The sequence below is a fragment of the Panthera uncia genome, assembly GCF_023721935.1.
Source record: "Panthera uncia isolate 11264 chromosome D3 unlocalized genomic scaffold, Puncia_PCG_1.0 HiC_scaffold_9, whole genome shotgun sequence".
Classification (NCBI taxonomy): Eukaryota; Metazoa; Chordata; class Mammalia; order Carnivora; family Felidae; genus Panthera; species Panthera uncia.
The window spans coordinates 3,351,899-3,374,433 of NW_026057587.1; the positions used below are offsets into that span (position 1 = coordinate 3,351,899).

The 22,535-nt window shown below is 49.5% G+C and overlaps 2 protein-coding genes across 5 annotated transcripts in view; both read left to right on the plus strand.

Annotated features, from left to right (window-relative positions):
• The window catches only part of RAN (RAN, member RAS oncogene family), a 595,260-nt gene that overhangs the window by 227,996 nt on the left and 344,729 nt on the right, over nucleotides 1–22,535 (plus strand). The gene's annotated exons all lie outside the window — the stretch shown is intronic.
• PIWIL1 (piwi like RNA-mediated gene silencing 1) overlaps nucleotides 9,006–22,535 on the plus strand; it is a 31,181-nt gene continuing 17,651 nt past the window's right edge. Inside the window, exons 1-10 of one of the 4 annotated variants that reach the window (XM_049620678.1) lie at nucleotides 9,006–9,162; nucleotides 10,940–11,108; nucleotides 12,244–12,329; nucleotides 12,884–12,995; nucleotides 17,659–17,784; nucleotides 18,292–18,506; nucleotides 19,092–19,213; nucleotides 19,352–19,432; nucleotides 20,074–20,271; nucleotides 20,693–20,804. In XM_049620678.1, the coding sequence (XP_049476635.1) occupies nucleotides 12,252–12,329; nucleotides 12,884–12,995; nucleotides 17,659–17,784; nucleotides 18,292–18,506; nucleotides 19,092–19,213; nucleotides 19,352–19,432; nucleotides 20,074–20,271; nucleotides 20,693–20,804 (1,044 nt within the window). In that variant the 5' untranslated portion in view covers nucleotides 9,006–9,162; nucleotides 10,940–11,108; nucleotides 12,244–12,251. Of the gene's footprint in view, nucleotides 9,237–9,819; nucleotides 10,294–10,939; nucleotides 11,109–12,243; nucleotides 12,330–12,883; nucleotides 12,996–17,658; nucleotides 17,785–18,291; nucleotides 18,507–19,091; nucleotides 19,214–19,351; nucleotides 19,433–20,073; nucleotides 20,272–20,692; nucleotides 20,805–22,535 lie in introns of those variants that run through there. The other 3 variants (XM_049620681.1, XM_049620679.1, XM_049620680.1) reach the window with 3 other exon arrangements.

Below are 22,535 nucleotides of genomic sequence, written 5' to 3' on the forward strand. Positions count from 1 at the left end.
TGAATGCTGTGCCTTTTGACATCAATAAACATAGACCGACGCATAATTTTTCAACGACTCTGTAGATTACTACCGTCCACACCATAATTTATTCAGACACTCTCCTACTAGTGGGTGCTTGTTGTATCCATGTAGCCTCCGTTCTAATACCATATGTCCTTTATGATGTTTAGAGGCTGACCCACCCTCTAACCCTCAGTTATCCTTGGGGTGAGTGAATACAAGTCAGATCAGAACAGAATCGTTCCCAGTTCTCAACCGTTATCAACTGGGCGTTTATGAATTCACTTCCGTGATTTCAAATCCCCTGGAGGAACAAAAATGATTGGCCTGGGGAAGAAGTGAACTGGATCCAAGAGGAGAGAATAAGGAGGAGGGTGAATGAGGCCGGATTTGGGAAATACTGTCAGATCCTAATGGGGGTGGAATATATCAGTTTGGTGAATACCAAACATACGTCTGCAAAATTACCGTATTTTACATACGTTCGTAACTTCAATTTTCAACCAGCGATGTGGCTTCTTCATCATGGTATCACACACGTCAAAAGTGTGTTTTTAAACTGTGCCAAACCCCAAATGCAGCCATTTGTGTCGGGAGGGCGGGGAGCACATAGGCACATCATACGAATCTGCAAATGTCACTTCCTCGTACTAATAAATTCACGCAGAATATAACGTCCATCGACTATGCGTTGAGAATTCTGTCAACGTCATTGTGAGGTCCTCACTTGTGTGTTGAACGGCTCAGGGCGACCCCGGCCCACAAGCTCTGATTCTTGACCTGCCCCGCCTCCGTTTCTCCACCTGTAAACCAGGGCTAACTAAGAGCTTCCCTCGGGAGTGTGGCGAGGACTGAATGAACGGCGGCCTTAAACCACCCACCAGAGCGCCCGATGCACGGAGCTTGCACGCGACGTCACGCGGCGTTTGTGTGTGACGATGGGGCGGTCATGAAAACGACGGTGTCTCTCAAGCCGAAGCTGAGCCGCCGCTTACAGCCGACCGAGTGCAGGATGTACAGGTGAGCGGTGGCATGGCCAAACCACGTGTTTCCACCACGTGAGCTAAAGAAAAAGTCGTGTTGGCGTGGGCTGCCGCGCTTCCGGACGGAAAGATGAAACTTTATAAAGATGACAGTTTGTCCCAAGTTAGCACGGAGCTTCCTCACACGGCCGGTCCCGCCGGGACTTGTGCCGGAGCTCACGAGGGGTGGTGGCGTCGCCGAGTCAAGACTGTCCTCCGGTGAGAGTTTAAGCTGCACCAGCCTATTTCTTTACATTCGCCTCCATAACGGCTCTCTTGGGGTCTCGTACAATTCGTCCATTCAGAGCGTGCGGTTGGGTGGTTTTTAGCGCCTTCACAGGGTTGTGCGATCCTCAGCGCTCTTTGAGAACGTTCTCACCAACCCCTCCAAAGGAAGCCTGCACACAGCAGCGTCACTCCCACCACCCCTCAGCCACGCCGGCCCCGGCAATCGCGAGCCTAATTTCTGTCTCTATACACTTGCCTCTTCTGGACCTTTCACGGAAATGGAGTCACAGAGCACGCGGGGTCCCTTGTGTCTGGCTTCTTTCATCTGGCATCACGTTTTCGAGACGCTTCCACGGAGGAGCAGGTAGGACTGTCTAGCTTTCCGTGCTGGTGTTAAAGCGTCCGGTCTGATTTTGATTAGCAGCCTTTGACTTGTGGCCTCTTTCTGCCCCTTGGGTATCTTTCTTTTAATCCCTGAAATTCGTGTCTTTTGCATTCTACTACTTGAGGGGCTTAGCATTTTATGGCCATTCTGTAATGCTCCCTTCTGGAACACGTACTCACCTACTCACATCATATCCTTGCTGCTCTGCTAGATTACGGGCATTTTTCATACAGTATAGACGGGACTCCTTATCTGTCGTCTGCATTGCGGCTAGCTGCTCCGAAAGGTTCTTTGTTCACGTGCTCTATTTATGGGACCCTGTGGCACACCAAACTTTTTACATCCTTAAATATTTTCATCTCTCTATGATAGCTTTGGGTTTTCTAAGTCACAAAGGCCTCCTCAACACCCAGGCTGCAACTTAGTCTCCCAACGGCTTCTGAACACTTGCATCATTTCCTCTGCACGTGTACATCTGGATGCCATCGGGAATTGCATTTTGTATGGTGCCCAGTTTAGGCTAGAAACGCGACGTGACTTTCCCCTAGATACCGCGTTGGCTGTGGCACCCATTTATTTCAAAAAAGTCTATGTTCTCCCCACTGAGCTGAAAAATCACCTTTGCTCTCTCAAATCCCCATTTATACTGGGGTCTCTTTCTTAGGATCTCCCTGTTGGTCTATCACGACGTCAATACCACATTGTTTTCATGCTGGATAAGGAAGACTAGTGTCTTGTCACTTCCCTTTCTGATGGTGGCCCTTAGAGGACACAGTAAAACTGATATCTGGGTAGCTAGTGGCAATGGGGAGTAGCCCAATCAGGACTTTTTGAAAAGCAATTATGTAATATGCACAGGGCCCTAAAAGTGAACAGTTCCCTGGGAGATAATAACACGCTTTAGGGAATTTATCCTCAAGATATGTCTAAAAGAGAGAAAAGGCTACATATGGAGTAGAGCACTGTTTACAATGTTGCAAATTTTGAATCAACAAAAAATCCAATCAAAGAGAGACGATTTTCAATTTATGATGAATCCACATAATAGCATAAGCCATTAGAATGGTAATTTGAGGGGCGCCTGGGTGGTTCAGCTGGTTGAGCGTCTGACCGTTGATATCGACTCAGGTCATGATCTCTCGGTTGGTGGGACTGAGCCCCATGTTGGGCTCTGTGCTCAACACGAAACCTGCTTAGGATCCTCTCTTCCTCTCTCTCTGCCCCCCACGCACACTGCACCTCATGCTTTCTCGCACATGCATTCTCTCTCTCTCTCAAAATAAATATGTTTTTTAAAGCAATTTGATTAATTTCGAATACCCGTGGCAGCAACGTAATGGTGCATTTGCAAACAGAGATAAAGGTAATGTACCATTAACAGGTCGTATGTGACACGATAAGCCAATGGTTTGAGAACGGTTTTCTCTCCTAAGTAGGTTAGACTTGTCTCTTCGATTGTGTTTGCACAATTGATTAGTATCTGGAGCCCTTCTTGAAGTACAAAGATAAACTTCAACCCAATTAAGATTGCATTATCCCTGCTCCTCATTAACAAAACTCAACATAGCAAAATTTCCCCACGCATCATCACTTACCAAATGAATACGGTTTTGTGTTCGCTCGCGTAAGGAAAACCAGCATAGCTATAACTTTCCCACCTGTAACTCAGGTTTACAGACCCCCCTCCCCCCAGAACTGGGTACAACAAGTGAATTTATTGTGAATCTATGACACGATGGGAATAGTTTTAGGCATTTTATGTGTATTACCTCGTCTGGTTCGCACATCGCTCCTGTGAGCTTAGAATTATTGATTCTACTGTGACCGTGAGACACTGGGTGTGAGAGAGCTGTGGCTTGCACACACAGCCCTAGGTGTGTGCGCTCAGCCATTTGTGCGTTCAACAGACATTCACGGAGCCACTTTGTTCGGAGTAGAAATTAACAGGTGCTGGATGACTGTAACAAGAACGTCAGGGTCCTTGTTTACCTCGAAACAGTTCCCCAAGGTCAGGTACATATTTGTCAAAACCGGTGTCCTGGACTAAATTCGGAATTTAATTTCTGCTTCAGAACAGACTTTGAAACAGAATTTATCAGTGCTTGTCAAAGTTTGATGTTGATGTATCGACACAGAATCAGCAGGAGAGCCTTCTAAAACCCGAGGTTTCCTGTGGCGTATCATCTGAGTTCGATGCTGTGGGTTCACGGCTCAGCCTTGGAGCCGGGAATTCTCGTTCTCCGAGTTCCTGTGCAGGTGCTGCCCTACGGGAACAGCTACCTCTCTGCTCAGGTGTCTTCGGCCGCAGTTACAGGCATTCAACGGGGTTCCCTGGATTCAGCGGGGTTGAGCCTCGAGGACAGTAGTCTGGACTCACTCTGTTCTCAGCCACAGGACGGCCACAGCACTCTGGACTGCATCTACTTCAAAGTCCAGAGTCAGGAAGCACCGTCTCTTTGTGAAGCTCCCTCTCTCTCTCTCTCTCTCTTTTTTTTTTTTCATATTTCTTTTTTTCGCTGACCCCAGCCAACAACCTCTCTTGTGTCTTTGGCCAGAATTGTGTCACATGCCACTGTCAGACATAAAGCACTCGCTGGCAAAGGTTTGGGGGCCATCACTAATAGTTCAGCCTAATGTGCAGTGAGCCCCGAGTCACCTGGGGAGGGGGGTAGACACCCACCGAAACGCTGGGCCGCGACAGCAGGGAAGGTAGGAAATGGCCGTGGGGGTCTCGGGCACCAGGAAGCTGTGTTCAACTTAATTTGGGAGGAACACGGCCGGTCACTACTGCCATTGCAGAACAGAAGTACACGACAGAAAGCAAAACACCTGAGGCTATTAGCCAAAGACAAAAAGTCCAGAGCGCAGGACACGATGATACTTGAAGGGGAAGGAGACGCCAGCATGTCCATGGCAGGTGACTTTCACCCTCGCCTGGCCGCCGGGAGGCACGCGGGAGTGGGAAGGACGGCGTGCTCACAACACAAAGGCTTATATAAAGCTGAACACGGCAGCTATGCTCATGTATTCAACGGCATTTCCTCAGTTCACACCCAGCTGAGGGAGACAGGGTCCTGTCCTCAGGGAGCTTCCCGAATAACAAAGGAACTAGGGTGGGGGAGGAGTACCTACTTCCAGAGCACCCAGTGGCCAGCAGGCCATGGGCGCTCTTAGGATGTACACAGGTCAGGAGCCGCAGGCCCAGAGAGCAGGGCCCTCCGGGGCCCAGTGGCCCCCAACCGACCTCCAACATGCACTTGTCACAAGTTTTTGGAGCAGGTGCACCCAAGACATTTATATTCATTTATGACAAAGCATTACATGTATTTACAAGATACAGCACCCTATTATGCTCATGATAAATATGCTCCAATATAAAAATCTGAAAAATTTCATCTTGCAAAGCTTTATTTTAAAGATGAAATTTTAGGGGCGCCCGGGTGGCTCTGTTGGTTAAGGGTCTGACTTCAGCTCAGGTCATGATCTCACGGTTCGTGAGTTTGAGCCCCACGTCGGGCTCTGTGCTGACATCTCGGAGCCTGGAGCCTGCTTTGGATTCTGTGTGTCTCTCTCTCTCTGCCCCTCCCATGCTCATGCTCTGTCTCTCTCTCTCTCAAAAATAAACGTTAAAAAAACATTTTTTTAATGAAATTTTACTTTTGACCTTTGTTTTATAAAATTTGATAACATTACTTACATATTTTATTTATTTACATATTATTTTATATTTTGATACTTTACATATTTTAAATGATGTTATATTTGTGTATTATATATTATTATATATTCTCATATTTCTCAAGAGAGCAATGGGGCTGTTAGGCCTGCAGGATTCAGCATTTACAGCCCCACAAAAAACTGATTAGCAGAAGCATCGGTTTTAACACTTTCTTATTGTTTGGTCATGTTTGCGTTTTTCATTGGTTTTCCTCCACGTTTCTGCGGCAGGAATCTTTTGAAGCAGCTTTCTCATTTCGTGAGGCTTGGTTCAGAGTGAGTAGGATTACGTAACCTGAGCCACGGCCTACAGACCACGTGCAAACGGCAGCCCGTCCCAGTGCTCACGACAACAGGCGGGTCGCGGGACAGCTGTCAACCCCTGCCCACCCACTCACTCAGAGACCCAGGAGCCACGGGAGGGCACCAGGGACACCTACCTCTCAAATATCATTGAGGCTTCATTTCTTTCCTTATTTTTAGAAAAAAACTAGTTATGAGTAGAAGCTCTTCCCCAACTTCCCACAGCTGTCCTGTGCCTGCTTACAAGACTACTGCCAAGGCAACTGAGAACGGAGCGGCTCCTGCCAGAATATGCCAGAATGGAGGCTCAGGAGCCACCCACAGACTTCAGGGCCATTGCACTAAAGAGGCCATCTGAAGTCATGGTGATAACCGGGCTCCCCCATGAGTGAGCAAGGTGGTCAACTCAACCCCTTTGCTCAGGGGTTAGCTCAGGGGAGCACCTGCTACCCGGTGAATCAGAACCGACCAGCAGGCTGCTTAGATACAGATTTCTGGCCCTCGCCTTGAGTTCCTGGTTCGGCAGGCCTGGGGTGGGACCCAAGAATTCCCCGTAGGTTCTAGGTGACGCTGATGCTGCTGACCTGGGGACCACACTTTGAGAACCGCTGCAATGGACGTTTAGGACATGGGCAAGAAAAGACACACCCATGAATCACACGAAGGAGGACTAGCCTGAGCCAGAGGAAGAACACCCGGGTCATGGAAGGCAGGACAGAATATATGTAAATGGAGCATGCATCACTCGGTGCTACAGAGAAGACAGGTGGGTCCAAAAGGTGTGCACTGGATTTGGAACAAGGATGTGATGTGGCCACAATGCCCCTCAGCACAAGTGCCACCAACCCATGGCCACGGGCTGACAATGAGCCCACAGTTCTCCAAGAGCCCTGCTTCTCTTTGAAAACATTAGACTCTTCCTTCGAATGATAAATGGATAGACAAACATGGTCTTCCCGTGGTCTGTGGGGTACCATTCAGCCATAAAAAGGAACAAAGGACTGATGCATGCTACAGCGTCCAAGGACCAACCTTGAAAACATGACGCTCAGTGAGAGAAGCCAGACCCAAGGGACCACATAGTGTAGGATTCCGTTTACATGACGTGAATAAAGTCGATAAGTCCATAGAGACAGAACATAGATTTGTGGTGGCCAGGGGCTGGCAGGGAGGGGGCAACAGGGAACTGGCTTTACTCGGGGACACTGGAACCAGACAGAGGTGGTGGTTGTCCTGGCAGGATGCATTCAATAGTCTGGACATTCAGTTTTTTATGGTCACTCAGCTTCTAGAACACGGTCTGCCCCTTCAGTGTGATCACCTGACCCTCTTCTGCATGCACTTGTCACTCCCGCAGCACCAAATCACTGGCGGTTCTCGAAACACCCCTCCCTGCTTGCACCACAGGGCTCCCCACAAATCCCATTCACCCTTCCAGACTTCAGCACCCACATGTGCCAAGCGACCCTCCCTCCCAGCTCCCAGGTCACTTGAAGTGCTCTGCTCACTCTCAGTGATTGATTCCCCCCTTTTCTCCTGCTCTTGACCAAGCTCCCAGAAGGAGGATCTACCTCCATTCATTTTTCAGTTTCTAGAGTGTGGCGCATAGTTGTATCCAGTAACTGGTGTCACTAGGTCATGCGGTCAATGTAGAAACTTAAATTAAAAAAAAAGTTTCCCCAACTTCTCTTGTAGCTTGTTTATTTTACACAAGCACTGTGTCCTTAGAAGTCCCAAGGGGTGTAGGCACATAGAGCAAATCAACTGAGGGAAAAGTGTTACTTCTACCCTGCAGGGTGCATTCCTGGCCTCTTTCTCCCCTGCATCCAGGGGAAACTGTAGACTTATTTCTTGTTTTCTTGCCCCATCTGCTGGCAAGATCACAGAACATCTTTCCCGCCAACATCTTCGATCCTTCCCAGAAAAGTTAATGTTTGCCTTTGTATCCCCAATGGTGCCTTTTGCTTTTTAAAAAGTGAACAGTGAAGCCGTTTCCCCCAAAACTACTGCCGTCATGTGCCACGGCTTTTTGGGTAAATTCCTTAAGCGTGCACGTTGTCAGGCTCACGCATCCTGCCTTAAAGGTCTCAAACTTCTCTCAGCATAAAAATCACCTGGTGACTCCTTAAAAGAAAATTCCTCGCTCCCCTCCCAAACCTATTGAATCAGGATTACCTGGGAATGTGGGTTTTTACAATGCAGCAGGTGCAGAATACGCTGAAACCCAGCCTGTTCCTTCTGTCCCACAGAGGAGACCATAGACTTGGGGACGTGGTTTGGGAAAACTCCCAGCCCCCTGAATACACGCTTAAGAACAAAATAGCGTTCGCTGTGCAAAGGCAGCTTTAAGACAAGTCCGTCTAGGCAACTGTATTCCTGCTCTCCCCTACACTCCATCGTTAAGAAACTGTTGAATATTACTGGACTTAACTAGTTACATCAGTAGTCTCATGTCCCATCCTGACAATCCTGTCCTATTGGCCAATGTTTACAATAGTTTTAATTGTGTTGGGGTTGTCCAATGAGGAAACGAATTCCCACTGAAGGCATCTAACAAAGAGCCTCGGATCAACGTGGACCCAGAGCAGCGCGCCAGCATCACCGGCAGCTCGTCAAGAAATGGACCTCAGCCGACCCCACCAACCGAATCTGCAGAATCCGAATCCCCAGGGGAGGGGGCCAGCCATCCGTGCTTTAACCGGCCCTCCAGGTGACTCTGATGCCCGTCAGTAAAGTTGAGAACTGCTGCCGCACACGTCAACACGCGTGCACTCGGCACACAATTTGCGCCCACTGAAATTTGCAGGTTCACAGCCGCCTGGCATTCTGGCTCCGGAACGACTCTGGCTCTTTCTTTGGGGCAAAAATCCAATCTCATTTCCCTCTCTGATGAGCTAAATCGCTTCTAATTTTAAGGGGCCACCCAAGGTTCAGTGCACCACTTTGCGGCGGGGCGCTCACAGCTAACCCAGGCCCAGCGCCGTGCACCACGGTGTCCCCGGAGGGGGGAGCCTGCACCACGGTGTCCCCGGAGGGGGGAGCCCGCCCCGCCCCCGGAGCCCGCCCCGCCCCCGGAGCCCGCCCCGCCCCCGGAGCCCGCCAGCCCAACCGCGATTGCAGCCCCGGCCTCCCTCAGGCCTGAGCTCGTCTGGCCCCGCCCCCACGGGCAAACGGCCGTGGCGTGTCAGCCAATCGGGGCGCAGCGCGCGCACGTCCTCGCCGCGCCGTTAGCCGGCTGTCACGTGCAGACGGGCTCACCGCCAGGCGGCAGTGTTCATCCGCCCAGAAAAGGAACGCCGCGCTCCTTCGGCCGGAGTCCGCGCCCCGCAACCGCCCGCAGGTGGGAGCCCCGGCTGGTGGCGACGGCGAGCGGCAGGGCTTCCCGGGCGAGGAGCGCCAGGTCACTGGGGTGGGCGTCGGGGCGTGAAGTCCCGGCGCGGAGGGATCCGGCGTGCGGTGACGGTTGGCGCGGTTCGGTCGGCGGAGGCGGAGGCGGAGGTGGAGGTGAGGCGAGGGGCTGGGGGTCGCGGGGCCCGCACGGCGTGTCGGCTTCCCTGCACCTGCAGCCTCTGGGCCTGGTGAGGCCGGGCACCGCGGCGACGATGACTCAGGGGTTGGAGGGGGCCTCGCCGGTGGGGAAGGGACAGGCCCAGGGGCGGGGAGTGCGGCGGGGTGGGGGGGGCCGCATATCCGGACACTGCTGGGGACTGGAGGCCACTTGCAAGGTCAGGGGGGTATTCCTGGATGCTGCCCGGGTTCGGGAGGGTAGTGTCTGGGTCAGAGGGCATCTGGGTCAGATAGGTTTGGCCCTATCTGGGTCAGGGGGCATTCCTGGACACTTCCGGGATCAGGGAAGGGCGATCTCGGGCGCTACTTGGGTTGGGGGGCACCGTCTGGTTTGGGGGACATTCCCAGACACTGTCTGGGTCGGAGGGTATTCCTGAACATTGCCTGGGTTGGGGGGGCACTTTCTGGGTCAGGAGGCATTCCTGGACACTCCCGGGTTAAGGGGGCACTGACCCTGTCGGGAGGGCATTCCCCGATACTGCCCAGGGTGAGGAGAGTGGCACTGTCCGGGTGGGGGGAGTTCAGAGGGCCCTTCTTAGGGGGTTGGTCTGGACTGGTCTCCAGTCCACAGGGGCCGGGGCAGCTCTCGTTTGGGGGCAGGTGCTGGGATTGCATTGCCTCTGGATGGAGCACAGTTTGACCCGGTGTGGTTTCTAGCTGGGGTGATGATTAGAAGCATCGCCTCCAAGTCTTACTTGAAAGTGACTATCCAACTCGTCTCCCGTTCTGGGGCGCCCTGAGGTTGGAAGGATGTAGCCGAGAACCACAGCTGTACCGTCCAGCCCAGCACGGGGTCTACACACCCCACCTGTGTGTGTGGTTACGTGGGTGTCTTGGTTGATGGTGAGAATCACCTGGAGGCCCGCTGAAACGAGCCGTGGACCCCGTGGGTCTGGGAGCGGGGAATCCCCCTGTCTAACTGGCGTTTCCAACGAGTTCTAGGTGTTGCTGAGAGAGAGAGATCACGTTCTGAGAAGCGCGCTAGGAAAACGTTTTCTGTCGGAGGTGGCAGTTCAGCTTTTTACCAGGCTTAAAAAGAAACCCCGGACGTGCACTTGGGCCGGGCAGGTGCGCAGGACTGACTGGGACCAGCGTCCGCGTCTAGTGAGGGAGGGAATTATCGGGCTGCGCGGTAGCTGCAGTAATGCCGGTGGGACCACAGCCGTGTGGAGGAGGTAGGGCACCCCCTGGTACAAGGTGAATGGTGGAATTTACCGGGGTGCGCGCGGGAGGGAAAAGTCTCATTCTGTACCCCTTCAGTGAGCGCCCTGAGCACATATGCCGGTAGGCCCAGGGCGGGAGTTCGGTGCGCATAGCCATTGTCCTGATACGGGCAGTATATGCACGGTAGTTGAAGACGGCATTAAACACGGGTTCTGGTACGTGGGCCCCTCGCAAGTGATGTTTTGTAAGCTGCTTTGGAGATGGCTGACTTAGAATCAGATCGTGAAGGTTTCTACAATTTGGTAAGTTTGAGGATTTGCTTCCGATCCTGTGGAACACAACAGGAAGTCAAAGAGGGCTTTCCCAGTTGGAGGATGTCATTAGGTTGGTCTTTCTAGGAAGGCCCTCGTACAGCAAGGATTTTAGAAGCTGTTCACACTGGAAAAAAAGATGAAAATGGGATGTGAAGCAGAGTGATCTTAAATGTAAGTGTCACAGCCCGCCCCTCCGTAATTAGAACCTTCGTGGCACCCCACCCCGTTGTCTGCAGGGCCCTGTGCATTCGGATCTGTGCCTGCCTCCGAGCTCACCAGCCTGCCTTCCTGGTACCTGGAGTCCCTGGGCGGCTCCCAGTCCTGCCGACCAGCCACACTCAGCGCCTCGCCCTGCTGGGGAAGACAGGCACCGTCTCCCTTCCAGTTCTAATCTTCCAGCTCCGTGTAAGTGCTAGCTCCGTTGGAGGCACACTTCAGCGTGTAAATCAGTTCCTGCTTGCTTTTTGTATGAGAACGTTGTTTATTTGCCCCGTTAAGCTTTAAAAAATTTGTGGCTCCAATTTAGCGTGCCTTTCCTACTACAGCTGATGTTGAACGTTCACTGTGTGTCAAGTGCCTCGTGTGTGTTCTCACTCGCACCGCACACTGGACCTGTGTGGTAGGTTATTAACTCCCTATCACGGATCAGAGAGGAGTCCAGGTTGTGTGATGTGCTCAGGGTCACTTCTGTGAAGGAGTGGGGTTCGGGCCGACTAGCTCTGAGGTCTACACCTGAACAACCCGACGATACTGCTGTCCACTCTGGTGGGGGTGAGCGGGTGGGGAAACTTGGCGTGGTAATGTCTCTGCCGCCCAGCACCCGTCCTGGCCCCCAGGGCCTTACGAACACGGTGTTGGAGAGAAGCGTTGGGTCAGAAGTAGCAAGAGCAATAACGGAGTAGTTAAGTGACTCCGTCCTTTTTCCCCGAGAGAGAGATTGTGGAGCGCGAGTGATGTGCTGTCACAGACACTCGTTTGGGCGCGCACGCGCGTGAGTCCCGCGAAGGGCCTGCCCGTGCCACCAGTGCCCGGTGTCCTAGATGCGTGTCTGGGTGTGAAAGAGCTAGTCCCCACCCTCAGACGCTTCTAAACAGTTTTCTCCCTGCGTCTGTATAAAACGATAATTCAGGGCGCCTGGGGGGCTCCGTCGGTTAAGCGTCCAGCTCTGTCTCAGATCCTGATTTGCGAGTTCGAGCCCCCGCTCTGTTTTGTCAGCACAGAGCCCATGTGGGATTCTCTCTGTCCCCCTCTTTCCCTTTCTGCCTCTCCCGCATTTGCATTCCCTCGCTCTCAAAATGAGTAAACTTTTAACTATTAAAAAAAAAAAAAACAGTAGTGCAATGAAAATGAGACACTGTATTAAAACAGGTCTTCTGCTTTAGTGCCGCCCCGCCAGCGCTCGAGTTCGTTAGAGGACAGGTTAGGAAGATACGTGATAATTCAGGAGCTTCTTTTAGAATCTTGAGGCTTAAAGGTCACGTCGTAGAAACAGTCAAATTGTGCACATTGAGTATTGTGTTTGTGATTGTTTTCTCTCAAGGAAGAAAAATGACCGGGCGAGCCAGAGCGAGAGCACGAGGAAGGGCTCGCGGTCAGGAGACGGTGCAGCATGTGGGGGCCCCTGCCGTGAGTGCTTTACCATTTTCTAACTGCAGAAACGACCTTTAGGAAACAAAAATCTGTTAAGTCTGCTTTTTAAACTGTAGTGTTTATTTCTGAGAGACAGAGTGGGGGAGGGGCAGAGAGAAGGAGACACAGAGTCCGAAACAGGCTCCAGGCTCTGGGCTGGAGTCAGTACAGAGCCCGGCCTGGGGCTCGAACTCACAAAACGGGAGATCATGACGTGAACCGAAGTCAGACGCTTAACCGACTGAGCCACCCGGGCGCCCCAAATCTGTTAGATCTTTATCAACTTGGGCTGTTGAAAATAAGGGTAAACGACTGTCCTGTGATGGCCACGGGAGGGGAACAAAGACGATCATGTTCCCTTTCCTGAGGATCTTAAGAGTCGGTTCTTCGGTTAGTGACCCTTTTTGAAGAAACTGCTCTGTGGGAACACAGCGTTGGATTTCTGATTGAGATGACTTTTGTTTGAGTGTCTCAGTCGTGTTTAAGACGGTTTCCTCTGTCGTGTGACCTTTGACGTGAAAAGCCTGCTGTTTATTTGCATGTACCTGTAGAGTCAGCCCCCTGGCTTCGTCCAGCCTCGGCCTCAGCAGCCGGCAGCAGAGGGGGAGTTAGTTGGCCGTGGACGACAGAGAGGAGCAGGCGGAGCGCCGGCCGAGTCACAAGGTGAAAGGAGGGTGAAAAGACTTCGCGCGCGCGGTGGACCTGGCACGGCAGCCGCTGTGCAGACCCCTTACGATGAAAAGCCACAGTCCTCTGAAGTATGACAAGCGCGCTCAGGCTGTGTTGGGCGCCACGGGGTTTCTCTCCTTCTTGGAACGCAAGAGCGTGTCCTCGCCAGGCCCCCGGAGTGGCCCTCACAAAGTAGTTCTGAACCAATCCTACGTCTGCTGCTTCGCTCGTTAGCCACTTAGAACATTCTTGGGGCATCTTTAGTGATTTCACCAAAAGCTAGACCACCTGTAACGTTTCTGACTTTGCTTTGCAGGACACGGCGTCTTATGTGTTGTGTTGGCTTCCCCCGTTTCTCAGGCACAGAAACTTGGGGGCCAAAGTTGCCACAGCTGGCGAGGTCAGAACACCAGTTCTGATTCCAGAAATTGTGCTTTTTCATTACTTTGTTACAAACCTGGATTACTTGGGCGCTTGATGTAAGATCCTTCAACAGTTAAGTTTGGTTTCAGTGTAGGAAAAGCTCCCCTGTACATGCGGGACCTGATGTAATGACGCTGGCTTTCTTGCCGGGGTGGCCACGGGAGACGGGCTGTTCTGTAAACCAGCGTGGGGACAGCTGGTGACGAGGCGAAGCTTGTACCCGGCTTTGCTCCGTGAGTGACCCCCCATGTACTCCAGAGGTCTGGTCCTATCCAGTGAGATCCACGAACGTCAGAGGAGCCCCTGGATGAGTCTGTGGTGTCAGAGCCACGTAAACGGTGCCGTGACAGCCGCTGTCCGTGTCGGAAGCCTGGAAACTTGGGGAAGTGATGGTGGGGCTGGGTCTGTGGCCCACACAACACTCCTATAAAACCCGTTATGTCTAGCAGGCTGCTGGGAGGCGGGCAGAGGAAAGGGGAGGGCAGTGCACTGAGAAGTGCAAAGACTAATGAAAACAGCCTCGTGGAAGAAAGTGAAATCAAACGAACATTTTGTTTACCTGTCTGTTGTTCTGTCTTACCGCTTTGCCGATGTTGGTGGTTGTCAGGCCGGCACTGTCCTCCCGAGGGGTTGTACGGTTGTACCGACTTTTGTAACGTGTAGCAGCCGTGACGGTGCCCTGTCGTTAGCACGTCCCCTCCTGGGAGTGCACCCGACGGGCCGGGGCAGGGACAGCATGACCGTGTGAGGGCCGTCACACACCCTGCCCCACACCGGGAATGCCTGCCCGAAGGGTCGGAGAGAACTGTCGCACTAACGGCACGGCACCTTGTTACCACGCTCAGGGGTGTAGACCCTCGCCTGGGCTACGGCAGACAGGATCGGGTGGTGAGACAGCGTTAGCTTCGTATTTTTAACGCATACGTGAGTATGTGTGTGTTTTTGTTCAGACACGTTTGAGGGAAAATGTCAGTTAATAGTGCTACATTTGAGGGGCACCCGGGTGGCTCAGTTGTTTAAGCGTCCAACTTCGGCTCAGGTCATGGTCTTGCAGTTTGTGGGTTCAAGCCCTGCATGAGGCTCTGTGCTCACAGCTCAGAGCGTGGATCCTGCTTCAGATTCTGTGTCTCCCGCTCTCTCTGCTCCTCCCCTGCTCACGCTTTCTCTCTCTCTCTCTCTGTCTCTGTGTCTCAGAAAGAAATAAACATTAAAAAATTAAAAATAGTGCTACATTTGAAGAGTCCGTGAGAAGTCTGGAATGGTCTTTAGTTATGTATCCAATTACCTGTTAACTATTCTGATATGTGATGTTTTGTTTTTTAAGCTGCCTGATGAGAATTCATTTATAGGCATTAATCTCTCTAAATTTATAGGGTGTTATGCAGTCACTTCCTCTTCTAATTTTGATGCCTTTGTTCCTTCGAAACTTAGAGTACTTGGCATGGTCAGTGTGTTCACGAGCAGCTAGATTTGCTAAAGTTGTTTCAAAAACATTTCCCTACTGTTGCAGCCTTAAAATTACGATAAGATTGTGGGAAATACGTTAATTTCTTAAACATGCTCTATATTGACCATTATTAATCATTAACCATTGTGCATGAACTTAAATTTTGTGGAAACTCAGTTTCCCATCTATAGAAAGGTAGCATCTAACTTTAAGGACCATTGTGAGGATTAAGTAGCACTTGGAATAACAAATTACGTCATTTCACTGCTTTGGGGGGGGTCGTCATTTCACTCCACTGGGAACTGCTTGCCCCAAATGTTCACAAATCTGCTGGGTTTTAGAAACTGAAGTGACAAGTTAGGTTTATTGTCAGTAAACCTTGTTTATTGATTTTCATTCTCGAGGACTCTGTAGTAGAAGAGTAGCGAGGTCTAACGTGTAGTTTTAGTCGTTCGAGTAGCTGCTTGGAGGGGGAGGTTCTAGGTGGACCTCAGAGATACGGCAGGCCCGGTCCCAGACGCTGCCATACAGCAGCTGGAACAAGGCGAGTCGTGTGAAGCGTTGCGTTTGCCGGCGTGTATGGAAGAACTGTTCGCACTGCTGTAGTCTGCTAAGTGTGCAACAGCGTTGTGTCCAGTGTATGTACCTAATTCGAAAATACTGCTAAAAAGCGCCAACCATCATTTGAGTTTTCAGCAAGTTGTAGTTACTGATCACAAATCACTGTAACAAATACGATAACGAAAAAGTTTGAGACGTTGTGAGAATTACTGAAACGTGACACAGAAATGAGACGAGCAGATGTTGGAGAAATGACCCCAGTAGACTTGTTCGATGCAGGGTTGCCACAAGGCGTCAGTTGTAAAAACTACCTGCAAAGCACAATAAAATGAGGTACGTTAATAATTAGCAAGGTTTACAGTTTTATTCGTTCTGAAACCTGTTCTCTTTACAGGTTGACAGTTATGCTGTTGCTAAATGTGATAGCAATACTGTGTGTAGAGAGGGGAATGGACTTCATTATTTATATTCAGAAACTTGTAGATGGGTTTTTGTATCTGGAATGGAATTTTAAGACAAACTCAGATTTTTTTCAGGAGAAAAAAGCCTCTATGACCTGTCATTGTTACTAAGTTGGATTCAGTACGCTTGACCTGTGTTAGTATACAGTTAATCACCCAGTGCCGAGGATGCTCTAATTTGAAAGTTTTGGGGATAAAAAATTCACCAAAGGAGACAAAAATAGTTAAATATTTAAAGGATTTTTTATCTTTAAGAAAAAAGCGTATTTATTAGAGCACACGTGCGCGTGAGAGCAGGAAAGAGGCAGAGAGAGTAAGAGAATCCCAAGCAGGCTCCGCAGGCCAGCGGGGAGCTTGACACGGGGTTCAGTCCCAACTGTGAGATCATGACCTGAGCTGAAATCGAAACCTGGATGCTCCACTGACTGAGCCACCCAGGCACCCCTAAAGGACTTTGAAATAGGGCCCCTGAATATCATGAAGTACAATAACCAACATATTTAGCAACACCTTTGAGGAGTTTTATAAATCATGTTCTCATTTAAAACATACGACATACCCGTGAAGTTCCTCACTTTTCCACGTAAAGAAGTCGAAGCTGACGTTAGAATAACTGGTTTCCAAGGTGTTTCAGGAACCCGATGTTTTGCTCAAGCCGCCGTGTCCTCTAATGAGAAGTCCAGAGGTTGGCAGTTGGGTGCTAGATTTGGAACTTGCCACCAGAAGAAAACTGGGTTCTTCAGTCACTTTGTTCTTTTGTCCCAACTTCTTGTCATTAAGACCTACATTCGGTGATCACGACCAGAGTCCAGGCAAGATTGGCAGGCAGGGGCACAGAGAATGGAAATGCCAGCCGCTGGCTCTCCTCCCAAGGTGCTTTCCCCGAAGTTTCTGCTTAAGTCTCTTCCGCCGTCCTTGCCTGCAGAGAAGGTGGAATTCTAGTCTTTTAGGTACATTGTTCCCTAAGTAAGGTGTTTTAAAAAAGAAGGCTGAGAGGTTGGGAAGGCTGAAGTCTCTAGTACACGAAGTATCATGCCGATTAACTGAAAGCTAGGATTCTAACACGTGACCACAAAGCCCATGTTCATTCTTGGGCCCACATCATACTATGATATGAGCTGCTTCCATATGTTGTAAAAATTGAAAGCTTTAATGATTTTGGATATTATATGCGGTTTTTGCAACTAAGCATGAGCGGATAGTTAACCTGTCCCAAAAGGACAGGTGCATGATGGCCATGGGACAGGCACCACACGGTCCCATCTGCTCTGCTGGGTGTTCAAGGAATTAGGAAGTTATGCTTTAGACCTGTATTTTCTATTTCAAGTTACATGTTGAAACCTAGAAACCACTAATTCCTGTAGCTATAATTATATCATAAAGCTGTGAAAAATACTGATAAAAAGGTCCTTAGGTTGTTCAGAAGTTAGATTCGAGAAGAATAACTTCCTAGTCAACAAAAGTGCTCCTGAGTTGTTGAATCTCCGTCCAGTTGTCTTAATCCTTTAACGGTACGTATGTCCTGTGGGGGAGCGGCAGAGCTTGACTAGGCCATGGCGAGAAAGGCTTTATAGGAGAAGTCCTAGCTAGGATGTTGTGATGGCCGGAGATACCTAAAACCCTCTGACGGGACCCTTCTACGTGATCTTTAGCACCTCAGTAGCTTTCGGGTCTCATATGGCATGATTTGGGGTGTTGATGCTGTTGTCGTTTATTTGGTGTTTCACGTTACTGTGTGTATAATTTCTTCTTTTTTTTTTTCAAGACCTCCAGATATCCGCTGGATTTCAGGAGTTATCGTTAGCAGAGAGGGGAGGTCGTCGTAGAGACTTTCATGACCTTGGTGTTAACACAAGACAGAACCTAGACCACGTTAGAGAATCAAAGACAGGTAGGCGATTATGAAGAACACAGTGTTCACGAGATTACGTTTCAAGTACGTAGGACGCTGAATTGAGGCTCCGCGCTTCGCACATCCACGCGTGACGCGGTCCTGGGGAGGAGAGGTGCATCTGCATCTACTCAGGGTGCCGCGTGGCTGTTCCACTTCCCCCTCTCTCTCTGCTCTGACGAAATAAGTTATAGAGGTCCTCAGCTGCATTGCAGTCTTTTATTACATGTGATGTAGATAACGTTTTTCTTTTAGAGGGTTTTGCCATAGGTTTGGTTGGTTCTGTTGTACGTTGCTTAGTCTGAGGGGGATTTACTCCTAAGTGTATGCTTTTAGGAACTTCTCCGGACAGGACAGTGGTCCTCAAAGTCAGATGTCTGAGAACTATAGTGTCCTGTACTATTCCCAGCCTTGTGTTTGCAGAACCGTGTCTGCTTGCCACAGTAGGAAGGAGTTCAGGGAAGACGAAACCTGTTTTGTTAATCAAATGCGACTTCCTTTTTGCAGGGTCTTCAGGTATTATGGTAAGGCTGAGCACTAACCATTTTCGACTGACGTCCCGTCCCCAGTGGGCCTTGTACCAGTATCACATTGACTATAACCCGCTGATGGAGGCCAGAAGACTCCGCTCAGCTCTTCTGTTTCAACATGAAGATTTAATTGGAAGGTGTCATGCTTTTGATGGAACGATATTATTTTTACCTAAAAGACTACAGCACAAGGTTATTTGAAAACATCGGGTCGGGGAGAGGGTGATGAAGGATCCCCACTCCAGAGCAGAACTGCCACAGTCTAGGGTAGCTTTTAGAGAAGCACCAGCGGCCTTCAGTCTGATGTTTCATGTAATAAACCCACGGGGGACTTGGGCATTGTTTCATTTTCAGATCCACCCAGTAACTTGATTACAATTATATTCATAAATCTTTTTTTAACGTTTTTATTTTTGAGAGGTGAGGGTGAGCAGGGGAGGGTCAAAGAGAGAGGGAGACACGGAATCCGCAGTGGGCTCCGGGGTCTGAGCTGTCAGCACAGAGCCCGACACGGGGCTCAGACCCACGGACCGTGAGATCATGACCTGAGCCGAAGTCAGATGCTTAACCGACGGAGCCCCGCAGGCGCCCCACAATTGAATTTATAACACGGGCCGCCACCACTCTTCCTCTCCTAGTGTTTTTCTTTGTTTTTTTTTTTTTTTTTAATTTCAAACTGTTCTGTAGTCCTGTCGTTGCCTTATTAGCAGGAATTATGCGATTGGGCTTATTTCTTTTGATAATTACAAGTGTGGTTTTCCACTGCTCCGGCTTCAGGTTACTGAAGTATTTAGTCAGACCCGAAATGGAGAGCACGTGAGGATAACGATCACCTTAACAAATGAGCTCCCACCTACATCACCAACTTGTTTGCAGTTCTATAACATTATCTTCAGGAGGTATGTCAGTGTTTTCTAACCCTCTACACAGAAAAATTAAAAATCAAGGGGAAGGTTGAAAAACCAGTGCGGTGAGGACCTGTGTGCTGGAGATGCCTGTCAGTATTCACGTCTCTGTTCTGACTTTTGAATTTCTAGGCTCTTGAAGATCATGAATTTACAACAAATTGGACGGAATTATTATAACCCAAGTGACCCAATTGATATTCCAAATCACAGGTTTGTATAAGGTGGAAGCTTTCTATTCCTCGGGCTTAATCGTGGACTTGGAAAGGGGTGCTCCAGTTGGAGACGATCAGGTTGACTACGGTGGCTGTTAGCGGTGCCCGTCATGGTACGTGAAGTTTCAGCTTGGTCCGAATAATAAGAGAGACCTTCCGGATTACTCGGCTTTAAAGACGTCACATGCTCTCCATCTGCCACTGGGGAAGCATAAAGAGCTGTCCAGCATTTGTATTTGGTCTCGGGTAACCAAACTTGTGAGCTCAGGAGATTGCTTCAGAAGTTGCTTTGTGTGGCGTGCGTTCAGGTGCGGCCCACACGGGTCAGGCTTGTAATCACAGGTGCTTTCAGTTCGATCGGCGGCTTTGTTAAGGCTTAGTCCAGCATCAGCAATAGTTTAACAGAGTGTATTCAAAATGGAACTTCAAGATTACGTTAGGAGAAAACATTCGTTGTCGAGATCTTAAAAAGATGGGTGTCTGTATGGAACCGCGTGAAACCTGGAAATAACGAAATTTATTCACTTCAGGGACTTTTGTACCTTAGACCCACTTAAGACAGGAGAAAAAGACAACGTGATACGTGCAGACCACGTTTGGGCGTTAGAGGTTACTTCGTACTTTCGTTCTGCTCGGCAGGTTGGTGATCTGGCCCGGCTTCACCACTTCCATCCTGCAGTACGAAAATAACATCATGCTTTGCACCGACGTCAGTCATAAAGTCCTCCGGAGTGAAACTGTGTTAGACTTCATGTTCAACCTGTACCATCAAATAGAAGAGCATAAATTTCAAGAACAAGTTTCCAAAGAACTGATAGGCTTAATTGTTCTTACCAAGTAAGGCTTTTTTTAAAAATGCACAGCAGTCGTTTTGCAAGTCTTAAGACCTCATGGCTTTCTGGTCCATCCTGTTAGAAAGTAGGGTCTACAGTTGACTGGTGGGAAGAGCATGAAAATGGGGAGGGGTGTACGTCACCCTTCGCAAGACACGAGTTCTCGGGGAGTATAGTCGTCTGAAAAGGGTATCTAATGACTTTTATCCTTGTCAGTCTTTGTTTTCTGGTAGTAATTTAGTCCTTTCCCCACCCATCTAGCATGGTCTTTAAGAAGATTTCCCTTTTCTTCCCAGGACATTGTGTATCGCTAAGCGATTTGAAATTTTATTTTGTAGGGACTACATACTATCTCTGTTTAGGTTCTTTTTAATAATATCTCTACACGTCCAAGCAAATACCAGTAAATCTCAATCATTTCATAGGTATAACAATAAAACATACAGAGTAGATGATATCGACTGGGACCAGAATCCAAAGAGCACCTTCAAGAAAGCAGACGGCTCTGAAGTCAGTTTCCTAGAGTACTACAGGAAGGTAAGGGGTCGCCGTGGACCTGATCTTAACGTGTGGTATTTAGGCCTCCGAGGAAATCTGAACTCTACTCATTAGGATTTTCTAACGCTCGTACACATGGAACAAATTGCTTTGAAAACTGTAGAAACGTGTTTAAGGCGGTCGGAGCATAGTTCACTTGAACTCGTTATCACATGAGAAGTGCTTGGGCCCGTTTCCTTTTTCCCAGCCAAACAGAACATGACATTTGAATTTAAGCACGGGGAGGACAAACAGGCTGATCTGTAGTGAACACCAGAAGTTCACTGTTCTGACCCATATTCCACAGTGGACACTTTTTTAGATTCACCCAGGGATGGGGGTAAAGATGGCTGAGTCTTCAGCATGAGCTGAATCTGCCTATGGGTTACTCTTAACTTGCATCTCCCGTATCGATAACCTCAGACCAGCTCGTATCATCCAGGCTAGGTCCTTTGACTATGTGACCTTCCAGCGCTAGTTTTATACAGAGTAATCGCTGAATTGACAGACGACACTGGCAAGAAAGAACCTCTGGGACTAGAAGAGAACACAGTGTTTATGCAGGAGCGCGCACGAACGTTGCTGTCCCGAGAGGGGCAGATCTGGCCCCTCAGTCCTTAGAAGGTTGCATATGCTCTGTTACAAGTGCTGGAAAAGTGTTTGTGAAACGCTCTGCACTTAAAATTTTAAAACTTGGTTTTGAAGTGCTAAGATTTATCTTCTTTTTCCTACTTTCAGTACATTATTTCCTTTCCCTAAAAAGCTGGGCAGATGAGCTGTTTGTTTTGTATTTATATCTTATGTCAGAATCATACGTCAGGTTGGTGACCCTGAAGTGTCTTGTTACTTGCTGGTTATCGACTCTTGTGTGACCTTGAGCTGCTCTGCTATGAATGAAAAGATCAGACGCTCTGGAGGGAGAGGATTCTCTGTGAAGTCGCGTTAAGAGCTGTTCTCATTTTGGGCAAGATGAAAACAGGCCAGGGGCCATCTCAGCTTGATTTCTCTACTGCCCTTTTCAACCTCTAACTGCTTGAGGACTCCGGCCACGTTTAACCTAGATTCCTTCCGGGTGTTCGAGGCTACCGTGAGAAATGAGTTGGCATCGTTGTGTGGTTTCGTAATCCCTGTCAGGGTTGGGAAAAGTTGGTACGTGTCAACAGCAGACACGAAGGAGTTCTCGGCGGAAAGTTTGGTTTAGACCCGAAGGAAGGTTAGAGGAAAGTCCTCCCCTCCTCTGCCTGGTCGTGAGTCTTAGATGGCAGCTCATTCTCCGTGAGTGGCCTTCTACGCATTGGCATACTTAGAGGCTCTGCCTCGACCCCCGACCTAACTATATTTTAACTTGCTAGGTGATCTCCAGGCTCGTCTGTTGTCAGACTAAAAGTGTTCTACGTTCACAGTTCTCCAGTTTCAAGCTCCAGCCCAGACCTGTCTAAGCCTTCCGGTTCTCAGTGTTTGCAAGTCTTAAAGACTCCTTCCACGTGACCAGCGCTGAGCATGTTCTTTCCCATGACCTGGCCCCTGTGCACTGCTCTGGGTCACTGCAGGGACTGTCACTTCCTCAAGGGCAGGGATTTTGTGGTTTATGTGCCCCTCCCCCCCACCCCTGTGCCCGCATAGGCACTGAGGTATTTGAGTGGACGAACACGTGCCTGACGGACAGTTACAGCCTCCTGCCAGCGGACAGCTATGCCACCTGCTTACCTTTCTGTGCTCCTGGTCATCTCC